This window comes from Eschscholzia californica, unplaced genomic scaffold (assembly GCF_041429995.1).
Source record: "Eschscholzia californica isolate CP2 unplaced genomic scaffold, dmEscCali1.0.p SCAF_1, whole genome shotgun sequence".
NCBI classification, from domain to species: domain Eukaryota; kingdom Viridiplantae; phylum Streptophyta; class Magnoliopsida; order Ranunculales; family Papaveraceae; genus Eschscholzia; species Eschscholzia californica.
This window is the reverse complement of record NW_028238198.1, coordinates 80,338,547-80,360,236: the sequence shown is the minus strand read 5'-3', so window position 1 is coordinate 80,360,236 and position 21,690 is coordinate 80,338,547. Positions and strand designations below refer to the sequence as shown.

At 36.8% G+C, this 21,690-nt stretch overlaps 4 protein-coding genes and 1 long non-coding RNA gene across 7 annotated transcripts; 3 read left to right on the top strand and 2 right to left on the bottom strand.

Moving 5' to 3' along the window:
• Positions 1-1,177: 1,177 nt before the first annotated feature.
• Positions 1,178-6,301, top strand: LOC147569711 (azadirone synthase LFS-like). Its single transcript, XM_086656227.1, has 11 exons — positions 1,178-1,383; positions 1,684-1,876; positions 2,426-2,500; positions 3,039-3,090; positions 3,693-3,814; positions 4,242-4,342; positions 4,427-4,485; positions 4,640-4,696; positions 4,847-4,892; positions 5,311-5,390; positions 5,973-6,301. The coding sequence occupies exons 1-11, from the start codon at positions 1,306-1,308 to the stop codon at positions 6,052-6,054; spliced, it is 945 nt and encodes a 314-aa protein (XP_086512353.1). The 5' UTR covers positions 1,178-1,305; the 3' UTR covers positions 6,055-6,301.
• A 2,109-nt stretch (positions 6,302-8,410) lies between these two features.
• LOC147569710 (azadirone synthase LFS-like) lies at positions 8,411-13,122 on the top strand. 2 transcript variants are annotated; one of them, XM_086656228.1, is made up of 11 exons: positions 8,411-8,531; positions 8,769-8,961; positions 9,187-9,261; positions 9,764-9,815; positions 10,144-10,265; positions 10,698-10,798; positions 10,884-10,942; positions 11,101-11,157; positions 11,286-11,331; positions 12,164-12,243; positions 12,900-13,122. In XM_086656228.1, exons 1-11 carry the CDS (start codon positions 8,454-8,456, stop codon positions 12,979-12,981), a joined length of 945 nt encoding a protein of 314 aa, XP_086512354.1. In that variant the 5' UTR covers positions 8,411-8,453; the 3' UTR covers positions 12,982-13,122. The 2 variants fall into 2 exon arrangements, with proteins under 2 accessions (XP_086512354.1, XP_086512355.1); XM_086656229.1 differs by having other exon boundaries at positions 8,456-8,653; positions 8,721-8,961.
• Positions 13,123-13,489: 367 nt separating this feature from the next.
• On the bottom strand, positions 13,490-15,082 carry LOC147569709 (uncharacterized). The gene is made up of 3 exons (XR_015231336.1): positions 14,944-15,082; positions 14,483-14,624; positions 13,490-14,355 (listed from the first exon to the last, which is right to left on the bottom strand). It is a non-coding gene; the product is annotated as an uncharacterized LOC147569709 (long non-coding RNA).
• Positions 15,083-15,232: 150 nt separating this feature from the next.
• On the top strand, positions 15,233-18,212 carry LOC147569708 (O-fucosyltransferase family protein). 2 transcript variants are annotated; one of them, XM_086656219.1, is made up of 3 exons: positions 15,233-15,945; positions 16,066-16,310; positions 16,503-18,127. In XM_086656219.1, the coding sequence occupies exons 1-3, from the start codon at positions 15,880-15,882 to the stop codon at positions 17,542-17,544; spliced, it is 1,353 nt and encodes a 450-aa protein (XP_086512345.1). In that variant the 5' UTR covers positions 15,233-15,879; the 3' UTR covers positions 17,545-18,127. The 2 variants fall into 2 exon arrangements, with proteins under 2 accessions (XP_086512345.1, XP_086512344.1); XM_086656218.1 differs by having other exon boundaries at positions 15,799-16,310; positions 16,503-18,212.
• Positions 18,213-18,416: 204 nt separating this feature from the next.
• Positions 18,417-21,035, bottom strand: LOC147569707 (uncharacterized). Its single transcript, XM_086656230.1, has 4 exons — positions 20,532-21,035; positions 20,276-20,434; positions 19,406-19,514; positions 18,417-18,816 (listed from the first exon to the last, which is right to left on the bottom strand). Exons 1-4 carry the CDS (start codon positions 20,859-20,861, stop codon positions 18,608-18,610), a joined length of 807 nt encoding a protein of 268 aa, XP_086512356.1. The 5' UTR covers positions 20,862-21,035; the 3' UTR covers positions 18,417-18,607.
• Between the last annotated feature and the right edge of the window lie 655 nt (positions 21,036-21,690).

The following is a 21,690-nucleotide window of genomic DNA, read 5'->3' as shown; positions in this document are numbered from 1 at the left end:
TTACTACATCACCTCTGTCCACCTCACCCTTCTTCTCCGACCACCTTTAACAAAAAAAAATTCTCTTCTTCTTATTCTTCTTTCTCTCTTCCTCTTTTTCTTCTTCTTCTTCTTTACTCTCTCCCTCTCTCTTATTTACCAGTCCGGCAAAGGGGAGGATCCCCTTCTTTGGACGTCTGGTTTTCAGACCTTCACGGCCTGGTTTCCAGACCGTGAAGGTCTGGAAACCAGACGCCCGGCGAAGGGGATCCTCCCCTTCGCCGGACTGGTAAATAAGAGAGAGGGAGAGAGTAAAGAAGAAGAGAGAGAAAGAAGACGAAGAGGAAGAGAGAGAAAGAAGAAGAGGAAGAGAGAGAGAAAGAAGAGTAAGAGAGAGAAAGAAGAAGAAGAAGAAGAAGAAGAAGAAGAAAGAGAAAGAGAATTTTTTTTTGTTAAAGGTGGCCGGCCGGAATAGATTCCGGACGGCAACCTTTCGCGAGAGAAGAAGGGTGAGGTGGAGAGGAGGTGGTGTGATGGAGGAGAGATAAGGTGAAGTGGATGATAAAGAAAGGGGTGATGTGGCTTTTTTTTTTAACCTTTTTTTCAAAAATAATTCTATTTTGACCCCCGAGGATAATTTCGTCAAAAATTTGGCCTTGGGGCCAAAACGAACCGCCGGACACTTATGGGGGCTAAAATGGCCAGTTGGTCACAGATCAGGGGCCAAAACGAAATTAACCCTAAAAAATTTGAGTTTTGGTTAAAAAAGATTTATCAACTTTTTATACCTCCATATGACATTTTTGTAAATTATCTAATATAGGGAAAAGACGAAACTGACCTTATCGCAAAGCTTTGCAGGATAAATCAAATTGCAAAGTAGTGCAAACCAGTTTGCAAAGCTCTGCAAACCAGATTGCAAAGCTCTGCAAAGTGTGTGCAAAATTTTGCAAAGTCATTGCGAGGCAAACCAGATTGCAACGCGATGCAAATGGGAATGCATAACTTTGCAAACCAGATTCCAAACCAATCCAAACCAGTTTGCAAAGTTCTGCAAACCAGATTGCAAAGCAGTGTAAAGTTTCACAAGCTAAGATTCTAAGAGCAATTTCGGTATTAGGAATGAGAGTGCTTTTAGAATTGGCTTTCGAGAATATTTCCAAATTATATGGGTCTAAAAAAAACAAAAAGATAATTTGTCTTGTTGAGGAACCGCCCAATTTCTTGTTATTGATACGCAATCCCCTTTACCAGCCTACTTGGGAGTTAGGACTAGTTTAACTGCCTCCACCTCGCGAATTCCAACTGAAAAGTCAAACTTGAGAAATGGCGGAAGATCTCAAACTTCCCTTAATCGACTTATCCTCCTCAGATCGCATATCAACTTCCAAATTAATCCGTCAGGTTCGTTAAACAAAAAAAAACCCTAAATTCTTAGCTTTGCATTACCTAATTTCAAATCCATCCTCATCTCAATACATTTTGAATATCTGAAAACCCTAAAGTTTGTAGCTTTTTTTTACTAAAACGTCTAGGTAATTTAACTTGATTTTACACAAGCAAATAGGTTATAACTATTCAATCTATCTTTGGACAGACACTTTAGGAAATGGGTATGTTTGAGTTTGAAACAACTCTAATTTAGAGACAAATTTGTATAAATTTACTAGTAAGATTTAAAGTTTGTATCTTTTTTTTTATCAGGCTTGTGTTGATTGTGGTTTCTTTTATCTCATAAACCATGGGATTGAAGAAGAGTTGATTGAGGAAGTGTTTGATGAGAGTAAGAAATTCTTTGCTCTTGCAGTACAAGAAAAGATGAAATTCGAACGTAAAGGACTAACGGGTTATACACCCATGTATTCCGAAACCTTGGATCCGACGGCTAAATCCCGAGGTATACTTTTGCGAATTGTGTCCTTGTGTTAGTCTCGAGTTTTTCTATGTAAGAGATTTTGAACATAGTAAAGGAACTTGTAGTTTTAACTTGACGCAATGAGCTAAAAGGTCGAAAAGTGCAAAACATATGTTGCAATTGCATTTCAGCTTTGATGGAAAGAATATGATTTTGGTTCATTGAAGATTTTGACCGCAATTGCCATTCATGAAATTCATGATATTTAGGATCACGAGTAATTTATCAATATTTCCTAATTGATTTGTAAATTATAGTTGATAAATCTACTCGTATTTGACAAATAAAAGTAAAATTTAAGACTTAGGAGGCATATCAGTTGGTTTAATCACGGAAGGATTAGCTTCTAAGTTTGAATATTGTTGGGAGCATACATTTTTCCAAACTTTTTTTTTCGTTATCTTTTAAACTTGTTTTAGATAATTTATTGATTTTCACTCATGGGAACACTCATTCTCAATTTTTTATGTTCAATTCCAATTAGAATGCGTTCGAGTGTTTAAAATGATAATCCTTTTTCTTAATAAATAGGTGATCTAAAGGAGAGCTTTTACATCGGCCCAACCAGAGGTTCAGAGAGTAGTCAGAATCAATGGCCTTCTGATGGTACTCTTTGTCTGTTGTCCTCCTATTTACATGCTGTTGAGATTATCATTTTACATGATTCAACTTTGAAGTGTTTGATTACATGAAGGGTATTATACAATCTAGCCCTAGGTATATGGTTAGATGTTTCTGCTACGCCATTACATAAAATAGAATACAACATGCCGCATCCAGCATGTGGCTGGGACGAATTTTATCTTTCTATGCATAGCTTTTGTCGGGAGAAAAGATTTAAGTGGTATGTATCTTGTCTATTTCGATCCCAGCATGTGCTTGGAATTCTTCGGACTAGTTGCCTAAATAATATCATCAATACATGATATTAACGGAAGACTAAAGCAAGCTTTTCGATTATTTACTAATGCATGACTCGGGTTTTAGTTAGATGTAAACTTGGTAACCTATCCTTGTTTGATCGACCAATTAAAAGAGTATATTGAGATTTGGGAGTCATTCGATGGTGGATTGTGTCAATCATTTCCTGTCCGCAGTTCTGAATTTTCTGATGGTTTCCTGATTACTGGTTAGGGAACTCTAGAAATTCTGCCTTCTTGGAGACTGAAAATAGAGTCCTTTCACGAGAAGCTCTTGTAAGTCTTGTCGCTTTCTTGATTTTTATATTGATAGCATAACAGTCATTTATTTGTTAATATTTGTTCAAAATTAATTCCGAGCAGTAAGCCCCTCTACCCCGTATATTCTAAGTTCTTTTTCTGCTTTAGTTCGATAATAATGAATTTTTTAAGAGTCTTTCCTGACTAGAATCATTTGAAAGACCATATAGTGAATATCCGAGATGATCTATGGAATGATTACATACGAGGGTTTTCTCCTCACCATGTTAATTATATTTACCAAAGAAAACATGCATCCCAAACTTACAAAACCATCTTTATTGGTTAGCAACGAAGGGTAAGTATACGACATAATGACATATTACCATCTCCATGAGATGTTTTTTCAATGAAGGTGGTGAAAGGTATACGTTGCGAGGGAGAACATTATATAGAATATGTCACCTGGGGCGGCCCAGCTATTTCTTCTTTTTGGCTAACCTAGCCTTCAGCGTAAAAGTTTTGGAACGCTAACTAATATGCTTATAGTAAGCCAAAGCATTCATAAATTGCTCATTTTCCGAACTTTTATAGTTTGAGCTACAAACAATAACGATTTTCGAATTTATCTTTCTCAGATCCATTGCGAGAAGGTTAATATGCCTAATTGCATTGGCTCTGGACTTGGAGGAAAGTTATTTCGAGAAAGTGGGGGCACTGCAACGACCAATGGCTTTCCTCCGTCTATTACGTTATCCAGGTTAGGTGGAACAAATTTTCATCTTATTTTTCTTGTTTCAGATGACCATTTTTACAAGTATGGCTTGGTATATTCATTGTGAAGTTTGAACTGCCCAGAGCTCTAAGCACTTTGACTTCACCTTTGTCATAATAAATTCTGCGTTATAAGAGATGTTGCTCCCACTGTCCCACATTTAGTCAAAGTTTAGGTACAAAGGTACCAGTTTAAGATAGTGAAAGCTTATTTGGACCTTGTAATAAGGCTTCTTTACGGGGTGTCACCCACATAGGCACTATTTGTCATATCAAAGTTTAAAACATATGTCAAATGATCTCTTGTGATGATATAAAAAAAAAGTAAGAGAAGAGACAAACGAAATGGTTATTCAAAATATCGTATTCTTTAGTAATTTATTTTCTGATATTTAGTTCACATTGTTATGAAGGTGAACCAATTGCTTCAACGGAGGAAACTTATGGTGCTTCTGCTCATTCAGATTATGGAATGATTACTCTTCTACTGACCGAGGGGGTCCGTGGTCTTCAGGCATGTTTTGGAATATACACTATTAGCCTTAAAAAGGGTTACAAATTTTTATTGCTTTCAATCTTTTACTTCCATGTTTAACAGATATGTAGGGAAAAAGACAAGCATCCACGGGTCTGGGAGGATGTCCATCACGTCGATAGGTGAGTTTCCAATCACAATTAGTCCGAGTAAGATTCAACTTTCCACAGGGATGGATTCACTCATTCAGAGTTAAAAAATGCTGTTTATATCATGTGTTTTTCCCAGTCTAAAGAAGATTAATAACATGGAACTTTCGAAACATAAATTTTGCAGGGCTCTTATTGTTAACATTGGGGATATGTTGGAGAGATGGACTAATTGTTTATTCAGGTAATTGGTCATTCAGGAGAACAGTGCCTTTCTCAAGTTTTAAGATTTAATTTTTATGCATGTAATAGTTCTGATTTCATGGGGTCGTAGAAACTAACATTTTTAAGTGCCTGAGTCGTTTCTAAGATGTGAATTTTCCCTCATTTGTAGGTCGACTTTGCACAGGGTTTTGGTACCTACGGAGGAACGCTATTCTGTACTAACTCTTCCTACCTTTGTTTTTACTTTTTTTTTTGTTTCTCTTTCCTGTCTATCCTTTGGATACTTCTTTCGCTTGGATATAGTTCAGAAAATTTGTTTGAGTCGGGGTTAGTCTCGTCTAAAGCTAAAACTTTGTTTTCGTCCACCAGGCTGGCATTTAATAGATGTGCCCTTTTGACATATTAAGGCAAAATTTGAGATTGTTCAATGTTCAATAAAGAAGAGCATTGGGAAATAAAATTGCACTATTTTGCGTGTTAGACTGAAGAAAAGGTCATTTAGGGGTAGGCACTAGACAGTAGGCACTAGAAATACGGTACAAGTTGGAACCAAACTAATGTCTAGTGATCATTTCTCAAACTTAGTGTTTCTAAATTCTAATCAATTGTTATTGATCTACTGCAATATTTCAGATTGCTTTCTTCTTAGATCCCAATGATGACTGCATAGTCGAGTGCTTGGAAAGTTGCCAGAGTAAGGGGTTACCCCCAAGGTAATACTCATACTTGTTAATGAATTTTTTTCTTATGCTTCAGTTGCATGTAGTATAGGTTTAAGTCAACCATTTTCGATTGTCCTTGAAATCTGGTTAGAGATGTGCTGCCTCATATATGATTCACGAGATAGGCTTCCACCACACTTTGATTTAAAAGAGGGGAGAAGGGTAATCATGGAGCTGCCAGAGTAATGAGTGGTAAAAGAGAGGGGACGGGTGAGAAGGTTGCATAGAGAGCGGAAGAAGTTTAGCGGTTACCTAGAGTAATTGGAATGTTAGTGAAATGGATGTTTTTTCATCTTTCTATGATTGCCTATAAGCAGATGATTGTCTATTCAAAATTTCTCAAGCGAGAAATGTAGTGTTCGTCCATAAGTGCGAACCCATCCTATTAGTGTTATAAACGGATCTTTAAGTCTCGGTTCACATCAGAGTTTAAGGTCAAGCTTGCATATCCAGCAGCCTGGAATTGCTATCTTAATTTGGTTATAACTTGTTAATGAATCAATAGTTGCTCCATTGTGTTTGGGTTATAGATTCCATTTCTTGACAGAAAGACATATTTTGTTCTGCTTGCAGGTTTCCCCCTATTCGGAGTGGGGACTATCTGCGAGAGCGTTTTAGGCTTTCATACGCTTCCGCAAAGGCCGAAGAAATCTGAGGGGATAGTACACCGGGTGTATAAGTTGAGTCGACGGGCGTAACAACTACGTCGTCGCGCCTTTTGAGGGGGAGGGGAGGGGGGGTTGATCTCTACTTCCATGTACTGATTATACTCTATTATACTATCTTTGGTTCTCTTGAAATAAGCTTTCAGAGCACTAAACTATATCGAATATATTGTCATAAGACTCTGAAGTATGGAACTCCATAGAAAAATGATGAATCAAATATATTGTCATAGTGGCCTTAACTCCTCCATCTTATTTTATCTAGAGACATGAAGTTCATATGAACGAGTAGAATACATGGGTGATTTTTCAACAAAGAAAAGAATACAGGAGTGATTCGATTCTGAATGTGGTAATGTTTAGATTGCTCTTTCTCCTCTTACCTTGAGTTGAAATCTGGGCCAACTGATTGCAATGCAAGTATAATTACTCATTGCGAGAGCTCGTGATGAGTATGAAAATATTAGGTAAATCATTGATCGGATATGGAAATTTCTTGGAGGACATCGGTTCAATTTGGTAAATGGAGAAAACTAAATTGGCACTGGCATCTATGACATAACAAAGCTCGGAAGTAAAAAGTGACCAGAAAATATCTCTTTGTCTAATATTAGATGATAAAACAAAGAAAAATATGAGACGAAAACTATCAAATGCTTTTATTTTCTCTAGATTCTCTAGTGTATCTGTCATTGGTCATCTTCTTGTTAATTCATAACAATAAAGAGAAACAATATTGGAAAAAATCTTAGACCATTTCCACTGCAAGATTCAAGAAATTTTTTAAAAATCTTATGTTTCAAGTGTGAAAAGTGGATCTCGAAATGATCTATTTCTTATTAGCCATTTAAAGATATTGTATTGGAAAACCTTTCCTAATGCAACCCTTAAAAGAAACTCTAAGAACCTATATTTTGATATAAAATTAATTGATTTGTTTATATGTCACTTATAAATCTTCAAGAGGACACTCAAAATTTAGAGTGTCCTCTTAAAGATCTCTAAAATAAATTTTAGAGATTCATGTTGAGTTTTGCATTAGAGATGGGTTTTAAGAGCATCTCCAATGCAAAACTCAAGAAAAACTCTAAAAATCCTATGTGTCAAGTGTCAAAAATGAATTCTAAATGTTCTCTTTCCTATTTGGTCATTTAGAAACACTCTGTTTCAAAACCTTCTCCAATGCAGCACTCAAGAGAAACTCTAAAAACCTATATTTTGGTTAAAAAATAATTGATTTGCTTATGTGACACTTAGGAATCCTCAAGAGGACACTCTTGGAGGATCTCTAAAGTAAATCTTGACACATCACTTTAGAGATTCATGTTGAGTTTTGCATTGGAGATGGATTTTAAAGAAAAACTCTAAAAAATCCTATGTAGCACTCTAAGATTTAGAGTTTGAGTGTTGCATTGGAGATGCTCTAAAGAGAAACTTGGAGTTGGAGACTTAAACTCTAAAATTTAGAGTGCCATTTAGGATTTTTAGAGATTTCGTTAGAAATTTGAACTTGTAAAATAATCTTGCCCATCCAACTGTGAATAAAAAAAATTAAACCAATTGTTGATTGTGTGATTACTTTGCTTCCAATTTTTGCTATTGACATGGATACAAAGAAGGTCAGATAATAAATCTTCGAAGTAGACATTAAAAATGTTAACACCTGGAGGAGGAGATTGACTAAGGCCAATCTCCTTTGTCTCTAAACACTTATTGGCACCCGATTATAAAGGAAGCGAATTCCAAAACCCAAAGCAAAGCCTCAGACTGGCCAAGTCCGCCAAAAGCCTCGAAATAACAATTCCTTCCGGTGCCTTTAGTTGCTCCCTATTTAGATACTTAAAAAATGTTGTTTGGGGCTAATAACAATGTTGCTTGGTGTCAACCAGCCTTTAGTGCAGTGGTTGGAAGCAGTTTGCCATCAAGATTTATCTAATGTAATTTAGGCTATAAATAAAGTAAATAATGTAAAAAAAATTGTCGGGCTTTAGGCCTCTTTCATATTGTTGGGCTTTAGGCCTTTTTCCTTCTTGGTTTAAGTTATGCAGTTATTGTGCTTATCACATCTTCATGATATATCAATACGTTGTAACGACAAACGTAGATCCTAGTCGAATTCTAAAAAAAATGTTGAATTCTAAAAGAAAAATGTTGTTTGGCTCATTTGTCACGGGGGACTTTCAAAATTTCTCTTTGGCCCCAAGGTTGGCCGACTCCGAAAACTGATGAGGCGGACTCTCATTGGTGTTACTTACATTTTCGGGATGAAATGGGTCTCCCTTTTTTCGGGTCAAACAGCATTTGGTCGAGATTCTCTTTTTGGCTCCAGTCCAGAGTAGTTTAACTACCTCCACCTCGTGAATTCCAACTGAAAAGTCAAACTTGAGAAATGGCGGAAGATCTCAAACTTCCCTTAATCGACTTATCCTCCTCAGATCGCATATCAACTTCCAAATTAATTCGTCAGGTTCGTTAAAAAACAAACCCTAAATACTTACTATTCCAATCCTCATCTTAATACAAATTGAATTTCTGAAAACCTAGATGTTGTACTTTTTTGTACTAAAAAGTCTACATAATTTTACACAAGCAATCTATCTTTGGACAGACACTTTAGGAAATGGGTATGTTTGAGTTTGAAACAACTCTAACTTAGAGACAAATTTGTATCTAAATTTAAAGTTTCTATCTTTTTTTCTATCAGACTTGTGTTGATTGTGGTTTCTTTAATCTCATAAACCATGGGATTGAGGAAGAGTTGATTAAGGGAGTGTTTGATGAGAGTAAGAAATTCTTTGCACTTCCACTACAAGAGAAAATGAAACTGGGACGGAAAGGAATAACCGGTTATACACCCGTCTATTCTGAAACCTTGGATCCATCGGCTAAATCTCGAGGTATACTTTTGCGAATTGTGTCCTTGTGTTAGTCTCAAGTTTTTCTATTTAAGAGTTTTTGAATATAGTAAAGGAACTTGTAGTTTTAACTTGTTTCGAAAATTTATTGTGTTTCATGCTTGATTTTCACTCATGCGAACGCTCATACTCAATTTTTTTTTTGTTCAATTCGAATTAGAATGTGTTCGATTGGTTAAAATGATAATCCTTTTTCTTAATAAATAGGTGATCTAAAGGAGAGCTTTTACATCGGCCCAACCAGAGGTTCAGAGAGTAGTCATAATCAATGGCCTTCTGATGGTACTCTTTGTCTGTGATCCTCCTATTTACATGCTGTTGAGATTATTATTTTACATTGTTCAACTTTGAAGTGCTTGATTGCATGAAGGGTATTATACAATCTAGCCCTAGGTATATGGTTAGATGTTTCTGCTATGCCTGTACATACAACATGCCACAGCCAGCATGTGGCTGGGACGAATTTTATCTTTCTTTGCATAGCATGCATCTTGTCTATTTCGATCTCAGCATGTGCTTGGACTTCATCGGACTAGTTGCTTAAATAATATCATCAATACATGATATTAATGGAAGACTAAAGCAAGCTATTCGACTATTTCCTAATGCACGACTCTGGTTTTAGCTAGATGTAAACTTGGTAACCTATCCTTGCTTGATCGACCAATTAAAAGAGTATATTGATATTTGGGAGTCATTTAATCGTGGATTGTGTCTATAATTTCCTGTCCACAGTTTATGAATTTTCTGATGGTTTCCTGATTTATTGGTTAGGGAACTCTAGAGATTCTGCCTTCTTGGAGACTGAAAATAGAGTCCTTTCACGAGAAGCTCTTGTAAGTCTCGTCGCTTTCTTGATTTTTATATTAATAGCGTAATAGTCATTTACTTTTATTGTTAATATTTGTTCAAAATTAAATCTAAGCAATAAGCCCCTCTACACCTTATATGCCATGCTTAAGGTGAGAGAATATTATATGGAATATGTCACCTGGGTGGCCCAGCTATTTCTTCTTCTTGGCTGACCTAGCCTTTAGCGTAAAACTTTTGGAACGCTAATTAATATGCTTATAGTAAGCCAAAGCATTCATAACTTGCTCCTCATCCGAACTTTTATAGTTTGAGGTATTAAATAGTAACGACTTTCGGATTTATCTTTCCCAGATTCATTGCCAGAAGGTTAATATACCTAATTGCTTTGGCTCTGGACTTGGAGGAAAGTTATTTCGAGAAAGTGGGGGCACTGCAACAACCAATGGCTTTCATCGGTCTATTACGTTATCCAGGTTGGGTGGAACAAATTTTCATCTTATCTTTCTTGTTTCAGATGACCATTTTTTACAAGTATGATTTGGTACATCGTTGTGAAGTTTGAACTGCCTACATCTCTAAGCACTTTGACTTGACATTTGAATTAAAGCATGATTTTTACCACTTCCGTTTTACGAAATTCTGCGTTATAAGAGATGCTGCTCCCACATTTGGTCAAAGCTTAGGTACAAATATACCAATTTAAGAAAGTGAAAGCTTATTTAGACCTACTACTAAGGCTTCTTTTCGGCGTGTCACCCACATAGGCACCATTTGTCATATCAAAGTTTAAAACATATGCCAAATGATCTCTTGTGATGATATTAGTAAAAGTAGGAGATGAGACAAATGAAATAGTTATTCAAATGATTGTATTCTTTAATAATTTGTTGTCATGATTCATGAAGGTGAACCAATTGCTTCAACGGAGGAAACGTTTGGTGCTTCTGCTCATTCAGATTATGGAATGATTACAATTCTATTGACCGAGGGGGTCCGTGGTCTTCAGGCATGTTTCAGAATATACACTATTAGCCTTAAACAAGGGTTACAAATTTTTATTGCTTTCAATCTGTTACTTTTATGTTTAACAGATATGTAGGGAAAAAGACAAGCATCCACGGATCTGGGAGCATGTCCATCACGTCGATAGGTGAGTTTCCAATCACAATTATTCCGAGTAAGAGTCAACTTTCTACAGGGATAAATTCACTCATTCAGAGTTAAAAAATTGCTGTTTATATCATGTGCTTTTCCCGGTCTATCAAGAAGATTAATGAACACGGAATTTTCAAAATATGAATTTTGCAGGGCTCTTATTGTTAACGTTGGGGATATGTTGGAGAGATGGACTAATTGTTTATTCAGGTTATTGGTCATTCAGGAGAACAGGGCCTTTCTCAAGTTTTAAGATTTACTTTTTGTGCATATAAAAGTTCTTATTTCATGGCGTCGTAGAAACTAACACTTTTTGTGACATTTTCCCTCATTTGTAGGTCTACTTTGCACAGGGTTTTGGTACCTACCGAGGAACGCTATTCTGTACTAACTCCTCCTACCCTTGTTTTTTTTTTCTCTTTTCTGTCTATCCTTTAGATACTTCTTACGCATTGGATATGTCATAGGAAATGTATTGCCAAATCTCCAGTGTGTGGAACTTGATAACAACTACTTACTTTTAGAACTCGAAGTATTAGGTTATGCACACTTTAGAAACCATTACACTTCCTTTTTGAGTGATAACACGCTCCCCCTTGACCACTATATGTTTCTGAGAGTTTCCTCATCACTGTGCTGGATCTCGACCCAAGCGCTGCTTTGATAGCATGTCCTTTTTTTCCGCAATGGTCAAAATGGTCTTTGAGAAGGACCAAGAACCTCATCAATCACCATTAAGGATCCTCAATCTGATCTGTATTGATACCACACAACTAAGTTGAGTCACTTTGCTTTGCTACCATGTTAGTGACTACTTATCCGAAAAGTCCATACCACATGGGGTCCAAGGTAGAAGTTTCTCTAGGTCATGGATCTAGTATCCAGCATATCTGAGGTGGTGTATTGTACGATAGGCTCCTTGTCGCACCTGTAGATCCTTGCAACAAAAACTGTAGTGGTTATTAAACATTGGTAGCTTCGCTTTTACTGCTAATAGATGTGCCCTCTTGACATATTAAGACCAAATTTGAGATTGTTCGATGTTCAATAAAGATGAGCATCAAATTGCATTATTTGCATGTTAGACTGAACAAAAAGTCATTTAGGGGTAGGCACTAGAATTATGGTACAAGTTGGAACCACATTATGATCTAGCGATCATTTCTCAAACTTAGGGTCTCTAATCAAGTGTTATTGATCGACTGCTATATTTCAGATTGCTTTCTTCCTAGATCCCAATGACGACTGCATCGTCGAGTGCTTGGAAAGTTGCCAGAGTAAGGAATTCCCCCCAAGGTATGACTCGTACTTGTTAATGCATTTTTTTTTTCCTATGCTTCAGTTGCATGTAGTATAGATTTAAGTCAACCATTTTCGAGTGTCCTTGAAATCTGGTTAGAGACGTGCTGCCTCATATATGGTACACAAGATAGGGCTCCACCACACTTTGATTTAAAAGAGGGGAGAAGGGTGATCATGGAGCCGCCGAAGTAATGAGTGGTAAAGAGAGGAGACGAGTGAGAAGGTTGCATAGAGAGCCGAAGAAGTTTAGCTGTAGCCTAGGGTAATTAGAATGTTAGTGAATTAGATTCCTTTTCTTCTTTTTATGATTGCCTATAAGCATGTGATTGTCTATTCAAAATTTCCCGAGCGAAAAATATGTAATGTTCGTCCATAAGTGCAAACCCATCCTATTAGTGTTATAAACGTATGTGATAAATTCTCTCTCTGTACAAATATATATATATATATATATATATATATATATATATAACGCATCTTTAAGTATCGGTTCACATCAGAGTTTAAGGTCAAGCTTGCATCTCCAGCACCCTGGGATTGCTATCTAAACTTGGTTATAATTTGTTAATGAATCAATAGTTGCACCATTGTGGTTTGGTTATAGATTCCATTTTCTTGACAAAAAGACATTTTTTTTGTTCTGCTTGCAGGTTTCCTCCTATTCGCAGTGGGGACTATCTCCGAGAGCGTTTTAGTCTTACATACGCTTCCGCAAAGGCCGAAGAATTCTGAGGGGGTAGTAGATTGAGACACCGGGTGTACTAGTTGGGTAGATGGACGTAACAACTACATCTTCACGCCTTTTTAGGCAGTGAAATCTTTACTTCCAAGTACTGATTATACTCTATTAATCTATCATTGGTTCTCTTCAAATAAGCTTTCAGATCACTAATCTATATCGAATATATTGTTACAAGTCTCAGAAGTATGGAACAACATAGAAAAACGATGAATCAAATATATTCCAACATCTGAAATGGACGTTGTGGATCGATATAAGAGAGAACAAACAATAATTCCCGAAAATGCGGAACAAATGGTCGAGAGTCCTCGAAATGCCTTTGTATTATAGTTTTCAAAAGTAGCAAAACTATCCTGCAACAAAAAGGACATTGATCTCATGGGTTGGTCGTATCAACTTTGAGTAACCTCAACAAATCCTTGTGCACTTTCAACAAAAAAAACATATCCTTGTTCCCTAGGTGGTAATAGCTGGTTATTGAAGTAAGAAAACCATCTCAAAAAAGAAAAAGCAATAGGGATAGAATACATAAATTGAGTGTTTGGAAGGTTAGGAAGAAATATAAATAAATGAATAAAAATAAATGATACACAATTATTATTAGTGGTATTAACTTGTCCATCCATTTGCCAACAACCCTTGGTTTGAGTGGTAAGAGGTATAATCTTCCACCTAGAGGTCAAGGGTTCGAGACACACGCTGAACAATTCAAAAAAAAAAAGACTTCTCCATCTCATTTCATCTATAGACATGAAGTTCATATAAACTGAGTATAATACACGTGTGATTTTTCAACAAAAAAAATAATACACGAGTCTATAATGTCTTAAATATTAAAACACTAATTAATTCGAGGACCATAAACAAGTACAATAGATTAAATATATAATTTTCTTCTTATTCGTTCAAATTTGGTGAACTTCAAGGTGAATAGAGCAAGAATTTCGGATCGACATGGTTGAGTTGTTTAGAAACATTTACAAGGATAATTTTGCGACTGAGTTTGTTTCTGGCGTTAATTGTGAAGGAGAACCAAAATTAATTGGAGGAGGTGAAGTTTGAAAGGCGATCACCACGAACAATGGTTGTGAGAAAAAGATTAGAAGTGGTGGGGGAATCGAAGAAAACGACGTCTCCTGAAATTACTTTAGAAGATTATTTGACGTTGCATGGAGCTATAGAAGTTGAAGATGTGAGAATTCCTAATGTTGTGGGACTTGTTATTGGTTCCGGCGAAAGTTGTTGGTTCATTAATAGATGGTCCACTTTCTATTCAAAATCGGCAATAGAAGTCGAAAGATGTAAGAATTTTGTTGGACGGGTTACTGGTTTTGTTGTTGCTTCATTAATGGATGGATGGCCTCCTATTCAAAAACAGTGGATTGAAGGAACAATTTTAGGGTTTCGAAATAACGTGGAAGGAAGAGTTGGAGGAAAGGGAAAGAGACTACTTGGATGTAGTAATGTTTAAATTGTTCTTTTCCCTCTTACCTTGAGTTGACATCTGGTCCAAAGGACAGCCTGCAACTACAATTGTTGTTTTTGAGAGCTATTGTTGCAATCAAGTATGCAAGTAATATGGTAAATCGTTGATCCGATATTGAAATTTCTTGAAGCAAACCTTCTCCTTAACCTGAAAATTTTGCAGACGGAGAAAACTAAATCGACATAAAAATCTATAGCATAACACAATTCCAAAGTAAAAATTGACCAGGAAATGTTTCCTTTTTTTTGTTGAGATGCCTGGAAATATTTCTTGATCTAATATAAAATTATAAAACAAAGAAATATATGAAACGAAAAACTACCAGATACATTTATTTTCTCAAGATTAACTCTCCAAAATGTATCAATAAGAGAAAGACTAATGAAAAAATATTGATTCAACAAAAAAAATGAAAAAATATTGATTCAACAAAAAAAATGAAAAAATATTGGTAGATTAGAATTACCTCGTAAAGTACAAGCTTGTTGCACACAATAAACAAACTACAAGAAAACTTATTTCACCGAAACATGGTTCTACTATCATGACTACAATAAGGAAAAAATCAACATGAGAAATATTAGAGATAGGTGGTGGCGGCGAATGCTATTCGAGGCTTCATAAACTACTATTTATAAAGGTAATTTAGGGCATCCTCCGCGAAGAAGACTGCGTGTACACATTTGAACCACAACATACATTTTCTTAATTCAGGAAACAAAATCTTAGTGATAGTTCTAGTATTAATTCTTAACAAACAAAGTATATAACAAAAATATAGATTTTTGTGATAATACCAAACCTCCGGCTGAAAATTATTAGTAAGAGTGCGAAGGGCCATCACGAGTGGGGCTACCAATTCACAAAAAACCATCGGCAAGCGTAGTTGAAAAGGGTTAGTGACACAACCAATTTTACAAAAGGCACACACCACTTCTCTTCAACTCGAGAGGATTTTCTTCTACAAAAATGGTAAAGTTTCCCATTTTATCCTTTTGTATGTCGTCTGGCCTGTGGGGCAAATAAGACAAGGGATGTTTTCATCTTGAGGTGTGAAAAGACGAAAATACCCATTATCTTATTCTAATACAGTAGACAAGGGAGTATGGTAGGTGCATATCCTGTCACAGTTATTTCTTCTAAGGCGTGCCGTATCTTCTTCTGTCTTGTACTCTATTGTGGTCTGAGTCAAGTGCCGACATGACCGAGTCATCGTGATGGGATCGGGCCAGGGTGAAGCTTCACCGGGAGCCAGCCAACGTGATGGGCTCGGGGCACGGTGGAGCTGCCTCGGGCCGAACAGACGTACCGCTTTGGAAAACCTCCCCAGAGGCCGATTCCGTCTAAACTCTTTTCGGTCTGAAACAACTCGAGAGAGATCTAGAGAGAGAGAGAGAGAAAGATGAATGTGGCAAGTTTCAGTAGAAGCAAATGGAGGAAAAGAAACCCTAAATGTCCAATTCAATCAGTAATTCCCCTTTTCATTCTTCTTTCTATATTATTCCTCTTCATTTTCTATATAGACATACCCAAATACGTTTTCTCCAGTTCTTCACAATCCCTAATCTCTCAATCCCCTCAATGTCAGATTGGTGAAACCCTAGACGAGAAATTTCTGTGGTTTGCTCCTCACAGTGGATTCAGTAACCAGCTTTCAGAGCTCAAAAATGCTATTTTAATGGCTGCCGTACTAAATCGTACCTTAATTGTTCCTCCAATTCTAGATCACCATGCTGTTGCTCTTGGAAGTTGCCCCAAATTTAGGGTTTTGGAGCCAAATGATCTACGAATTCGTGTCTGGGATCATATAATTCAGCTCCTTCATAGTCACAGGCAAGTTAAAACAAAACCCCTTTTCTTTAATTTCAAATAACTTTTACTTCTTATATAAAATCACTTCCTTTAATCTTAGTTTAAGGCATTAAATGACCCCCATTTACTAATTATGATCTTGTAGTTAAGCTTGTCTGAATTTCATTTTCAGTTTACAAATATAAACTATTTGCATATGATCTTTGCTTATAGGTATGTTTCCATGGCAGACATTATCGATTTTTCGTCTCTGGTATCTTCATCTATGGTTAGAATAATCGATTTTAGGAGTTTTGCTGTGTTGTGGTGTGGTCTAAGCAAGAATCTTGCTTGTTTCGATTCGATGGAGGTCGAATCCTCCTCCATTAAACAATGTGGGTATTTTCTTTCAGGTATGAATGGTAATGTCGATAAATGTTTATACGCATTACAAGATGATTGTAAAACTACTGTCTGGACTTACGGACAAAAGAATGGAGATGGGATTTTGGATTCCATGCAACCCGATGAACAACTTAGGAGAAAGAAGAAAATTTTGTACGTTAGAAAACGTAGAGATGTACTCAAGGCTCTAGGTCCTGGTTCTAGAGCCGATTCAGCGACAACTTTGGCGTTCGGAAGTCTTTTTACTGCACCATATAAAGGTTCCGAGCTATATATCGATATTCATGATGCTCCATTAAATCAAAGGATTCAAGCTTTGATTAAGAAGATAGAGTTTCTTCCATTTGTTCCAGAAATTATCAATGCTGGGAAGAAGTTTGCAATTGAGACGATTAAAGCTCCTTTCCTTTGTGCGCAGCTTAGACTGTTAGATGGGCAGTTCAAGAACCATTGGAAGACTACTTTCTCGACTTTAAGACAGAAATTAGAGATTTTACATGAGAAGGGTCCTCTGCCTATCCACATTTTTGTTATGACGGATCTTCCTCAAGCGAATTGGACGGGAAGTTATTTAGAAGAACTCGCAAGGGATTCGGATAACTTTAAACTGTTTAATTTGCAAGAAGGGGATGAATTGGTTGTCGAGACTGCAAAGAAGGTTGCAGTTTCAGGTCATGGTATGAAATATGGGTCTCGTCCAAGTAATCTTGGAGTTGGTAAGATGAAGACTTGCTCATCTGGGGCTTCACCCAGTACACTTCTATATATAGAGGAGACAATATGTAGCTGTGCTTCACTAGGTTTTGTTGGGACTGCTGGGTCAACCATTGCAGAAAGTATAGAGCTAATGAGGAAAAATGTAATGTGCTAGTTAAATCCATAAGCAGCGATCTGTGGTTTCGATTTCTCAGAGACAACCCAAAATAGGTTGAGTCAAGTTCAGGCTAACAAGTTCGGGATGTCGTTTAATTTAACCATGGGAGCTTGAAGAATTTGAACACCAATTCACTCTTATCAGTTATCAACTCTCCAACAAGCTCGACAAAAGATGAATATTGGAACTCAGGTTTCGCAACAGCGATTTTGCTCCATTTACGTTTCAGCAGAATACTGAGTGATTAGAAATCTCGTGGATTAACAAATTTAAGTTACCATAAACCCATACTGAAAGTTCTGTTCAGTGATTGACATTTCAAATAGCGAGGACCGGATCCATGATTGTCATAGTTCTAGTTTTGGTTGGTGAATAAGAGATGGTAGAAAGAGAGTGCAGATATTAAATTGATGAACAGTAGAAAGAGTACTGAAATCGAGTTTGAGATTGTAAATGGAATTTGACTCCTGTGATGTGTTTATGTTTGTGTCTGTGAGAGAGAGTGAGACCATTTGTAATTCTAGATACCCTAGACTTGATTTTCATAAATTTTCATTTGGTGAAGTTGTTTCGACTGAAAGAGTCTTTCTATCATGTGTCCTAAGGTCATATGATAAGTCATAAACTTTTTCAACTTTAAACACGTAAAAGTTAACTTGCTTCACTAATGGTACCGATTCCAAAATTTCTAACTTAAAAGATGAAGAATCGGTCTTATTATGTACCCTAAAGAACTCCTCAATTCAAAAAGTAAGGTTAAGCTCAAATCGTTGAAGACCCGTTTGTGGCTTGAGGCGCACTAATTTAACTGTATTGAACACGAGTTCTTCAGAGCACGTGTTCTAACTTGTAAACACATTAGCACAGAATTCTCAACAAGTAATTAATGTATTGAATGATCACTCAATAAACCGAATTCACATACAAGTTTGTTATTCAAAACAACAATTCAGCCAAAGAACCTACACAGAACAACAAGTTCCTTATAAAATGAAGAAACTAGCAGTTGAGAAGTAGGTTTTATCGGCACATTTGATATACATATTGCTTGAGATTGAGATCATACATCGAGCACCAACTCACTTGTGGGGCAGAAAGAGATACCAGATAGGGTTTGTGATGTTGTAACTATCTCGAAGTCATCAGCGGTAATTGTTCCACTAGAGCTATACGAAATTTTCCTTTTGGAGGTCGTAAATGCACAGTATTCTACTTCATATACGGTCGTGTCTTCCAACAATGCAGTAACAGCAGTTCCAACTCCTTCACCTACATAGACATGACAAAATTACGCTAATAACAACCTCGACGATAATGGTTTGGCAGATTGATCTTCCATTTGATGTGGTCTAATGATAGGTTGACTTTTTAAACACGAGAGTATGTTCGATACAATATTATCTAGAACGTGGATCGCTCTGGTACATAGTATGGGTACCGTATAGGGTACTGGTACCCGATATGCTAGCATGTCAATATGCGGTACGCAAGGGTATACCTTTTTGTTATGCTTTCGGCTGCACTGCTTTTAAGTCTACTTCCCTAAACAATATGGTCTTTCTACGATGCATATAGAAATTCACACCCTTAATCAGTAAACATTCTGTCTCCGTAAAACTTAAAACGTTAACTAGTTAACTACTCAACTGGTTAAGCTTATAAATTTTTACAAAGAAATGGGTCAATCAAGGTTGAAGATTTCCGTATACCAAATTTAGAGTACTAGATCACAAATTTACCTAAAAATTGTAGGACTATCTGGTTAGCTGTACACAAAGGGGTTAGAGTATCTGATAACATTGATTTAATATTCCTAGTGAACAGAAACATAACTACATAATCGGCAGATGAAACTTACCGTGTGTGATGAACAACAAGTTTTCTGTAGGATATTTGTCAGCAAGTGTCTGAAATACTCGTAAGTATCTAGCTCGTCCATCCATGATTGACTCCTCCCACTGTGGCATCTTCAGTTTCTCACGTGCAACTCATATGTTAGCAAAAGTGCCATTTATGTATCTACATGCACATATAAATATCAAATATATAAATGGGCATATGCGCAAATATATTCATATCAAGTGGAGGGACCTAAATACCTTATGCCTTTAGTCAACTAGCACACTACCCATAGAGGTATGGAATGTAGGAGTATAGTCGTATAGACATCAAAACATAAATGAACTTTTGGTACTAAATGCAAGTAATATGGAGGTCAGTGAAGTTGAAAAACAAATCATCCACTCGGCTTTAGGTTTAGGTTGTATACGAAAGATTCTCACTGGAGACTCAGATGGGTGGAACTTGCTCTCTGCCTAAGGCTGGATGAAAGATCTACCCATCAAGTTGACCTAGGTTGAGATACTCCAATGCAACTAAAGCAAGAACTACTCCTCCTGGCCCAGTCTCTCAAATGTAAGTCACACCCAGAGTGCAGTTTGAGTCGATGAATTCATAAATTATCAGCTTTACTTCCCTTTTCTTCTCTCTACCTCCCATCGAAAATAATTTATCTCCTAGCATTAGTCACTTGTGCACTTCTAACCTCATGAAAAGTTACACGGAATCGAAATCAACATGTCATAAGGTTAGTAACTTCGTACTCGAATAGCTTTTAATTTGTGATCAGAACTCACTAGAACTATCCTATCCTACCTCCATCGACTCCCCGTATGGATAACATAACAGTAATTAATACAGTGTAATAAATCTAGGATAACCAGTATACCTCTGTATAGACATGAGCGACCGAATTATGAACTGTTCCAGCTGGTAACAAAGATTCAAGCTCTGATATATCGAAACCCCAATTACCATCTTTAGGAGCCAATTTAGATCCTATAGCTTCCCTATTTAAGATCTCACACAATCCATACTCAATTGAGACCTGTCCAAGAAACAAATGGTTCAAGTATGAACATTCTACCTACAGAAAACTACAGTATAGTCATAAAGAATCAAAAGATTAGTGTAGAGAAGTGGACCTTGAGTTTAGAAGGATCAATGGAGATGTTATCAGAGGTCATCTCAAGTGGATCATCATCATTGATAGCAGAGAGTGAAGAAATGACTTCATAAGCAGTTTGAATACAACGAAGAAATGGGGAAACAAAAACCCTGTGAATTGGGAACCCTAAATTGTTCCTCAATTTCCTTCCTGTACAAAAAGCTCTGACCTTTCCTGGCTCAGCTAATGGTGGATCAAATGGTTTCGCCGCCGTTGTAATCCACATAGGCTCAGTGTTGTCGATTCGATCACCGTGTCTCATCACCACCACATGCTGGAGTTGATCACGAAATTCACTAGGATCCATAACTGAAGAAGAATCTCAAGAGAGAAAAGAGGAGAGAGAGAGATTTTGATGATCGAGTTTTGCAGATAACTGTGGGAAAATTGATTTTTTAAGTTTTTATTCCGTTTCGTTGACCCCTCAAAACTCAGAAGTACCCCAAACTATTGTGTTGAATAGGCCAGTCATTATATAAACAAAAAGTCAACATTTGGTTGTCTAACGTGTCGTTTGACAAACAAAAATAGAAGAACTTTTACTTCTGGTACTGGTGGAAGTGTGGTGGAGATATGGTGATGGTAATTGTGACAGTGGTGGTAACGGTGTGGTGGTGGTTTAAGTGTGGTGGTGGTGGAAGTGTGGTGATTGTGGTGGAAGTGTGGTGGCAGTGGAGGTTTGGTGACGGTGGTAGAGGTGCGGTGGCGGTGGAGGAGGTGTGGTGGTGGTGGAGGTGTGACAATGATGGTGCAAATTTGTATTGGGGTGGAGCGGAAGTAGACAAGTAAGAAAAATAGTCAAGTAACATTCGTGAATCCGTTGGACATAACTCATGAGTAACTTAACTTTGAAGTCAAAAGCAAGAATTTTGAACTTCAAATGAAAGTCAAATTTTAACTTAAGTAAAGTCAAAACTTTTTTCATTAGCAAATTAACTTTTTAACTTAAATAAATAAAAAAGTAACTTATTAATGTCAAACGACACCTAAGTGATCGACAGTGTTCACATAAACTCTAAAATTTTGGAGGTTCCAACCTCTTTGGTTCAATTCCAAACACAGGTGGAATCTACCATTTATTGAACTTGGGTTACTAAATTTATTAATAAAACAGTTTAGTTGGTTTTTTAAGTCGT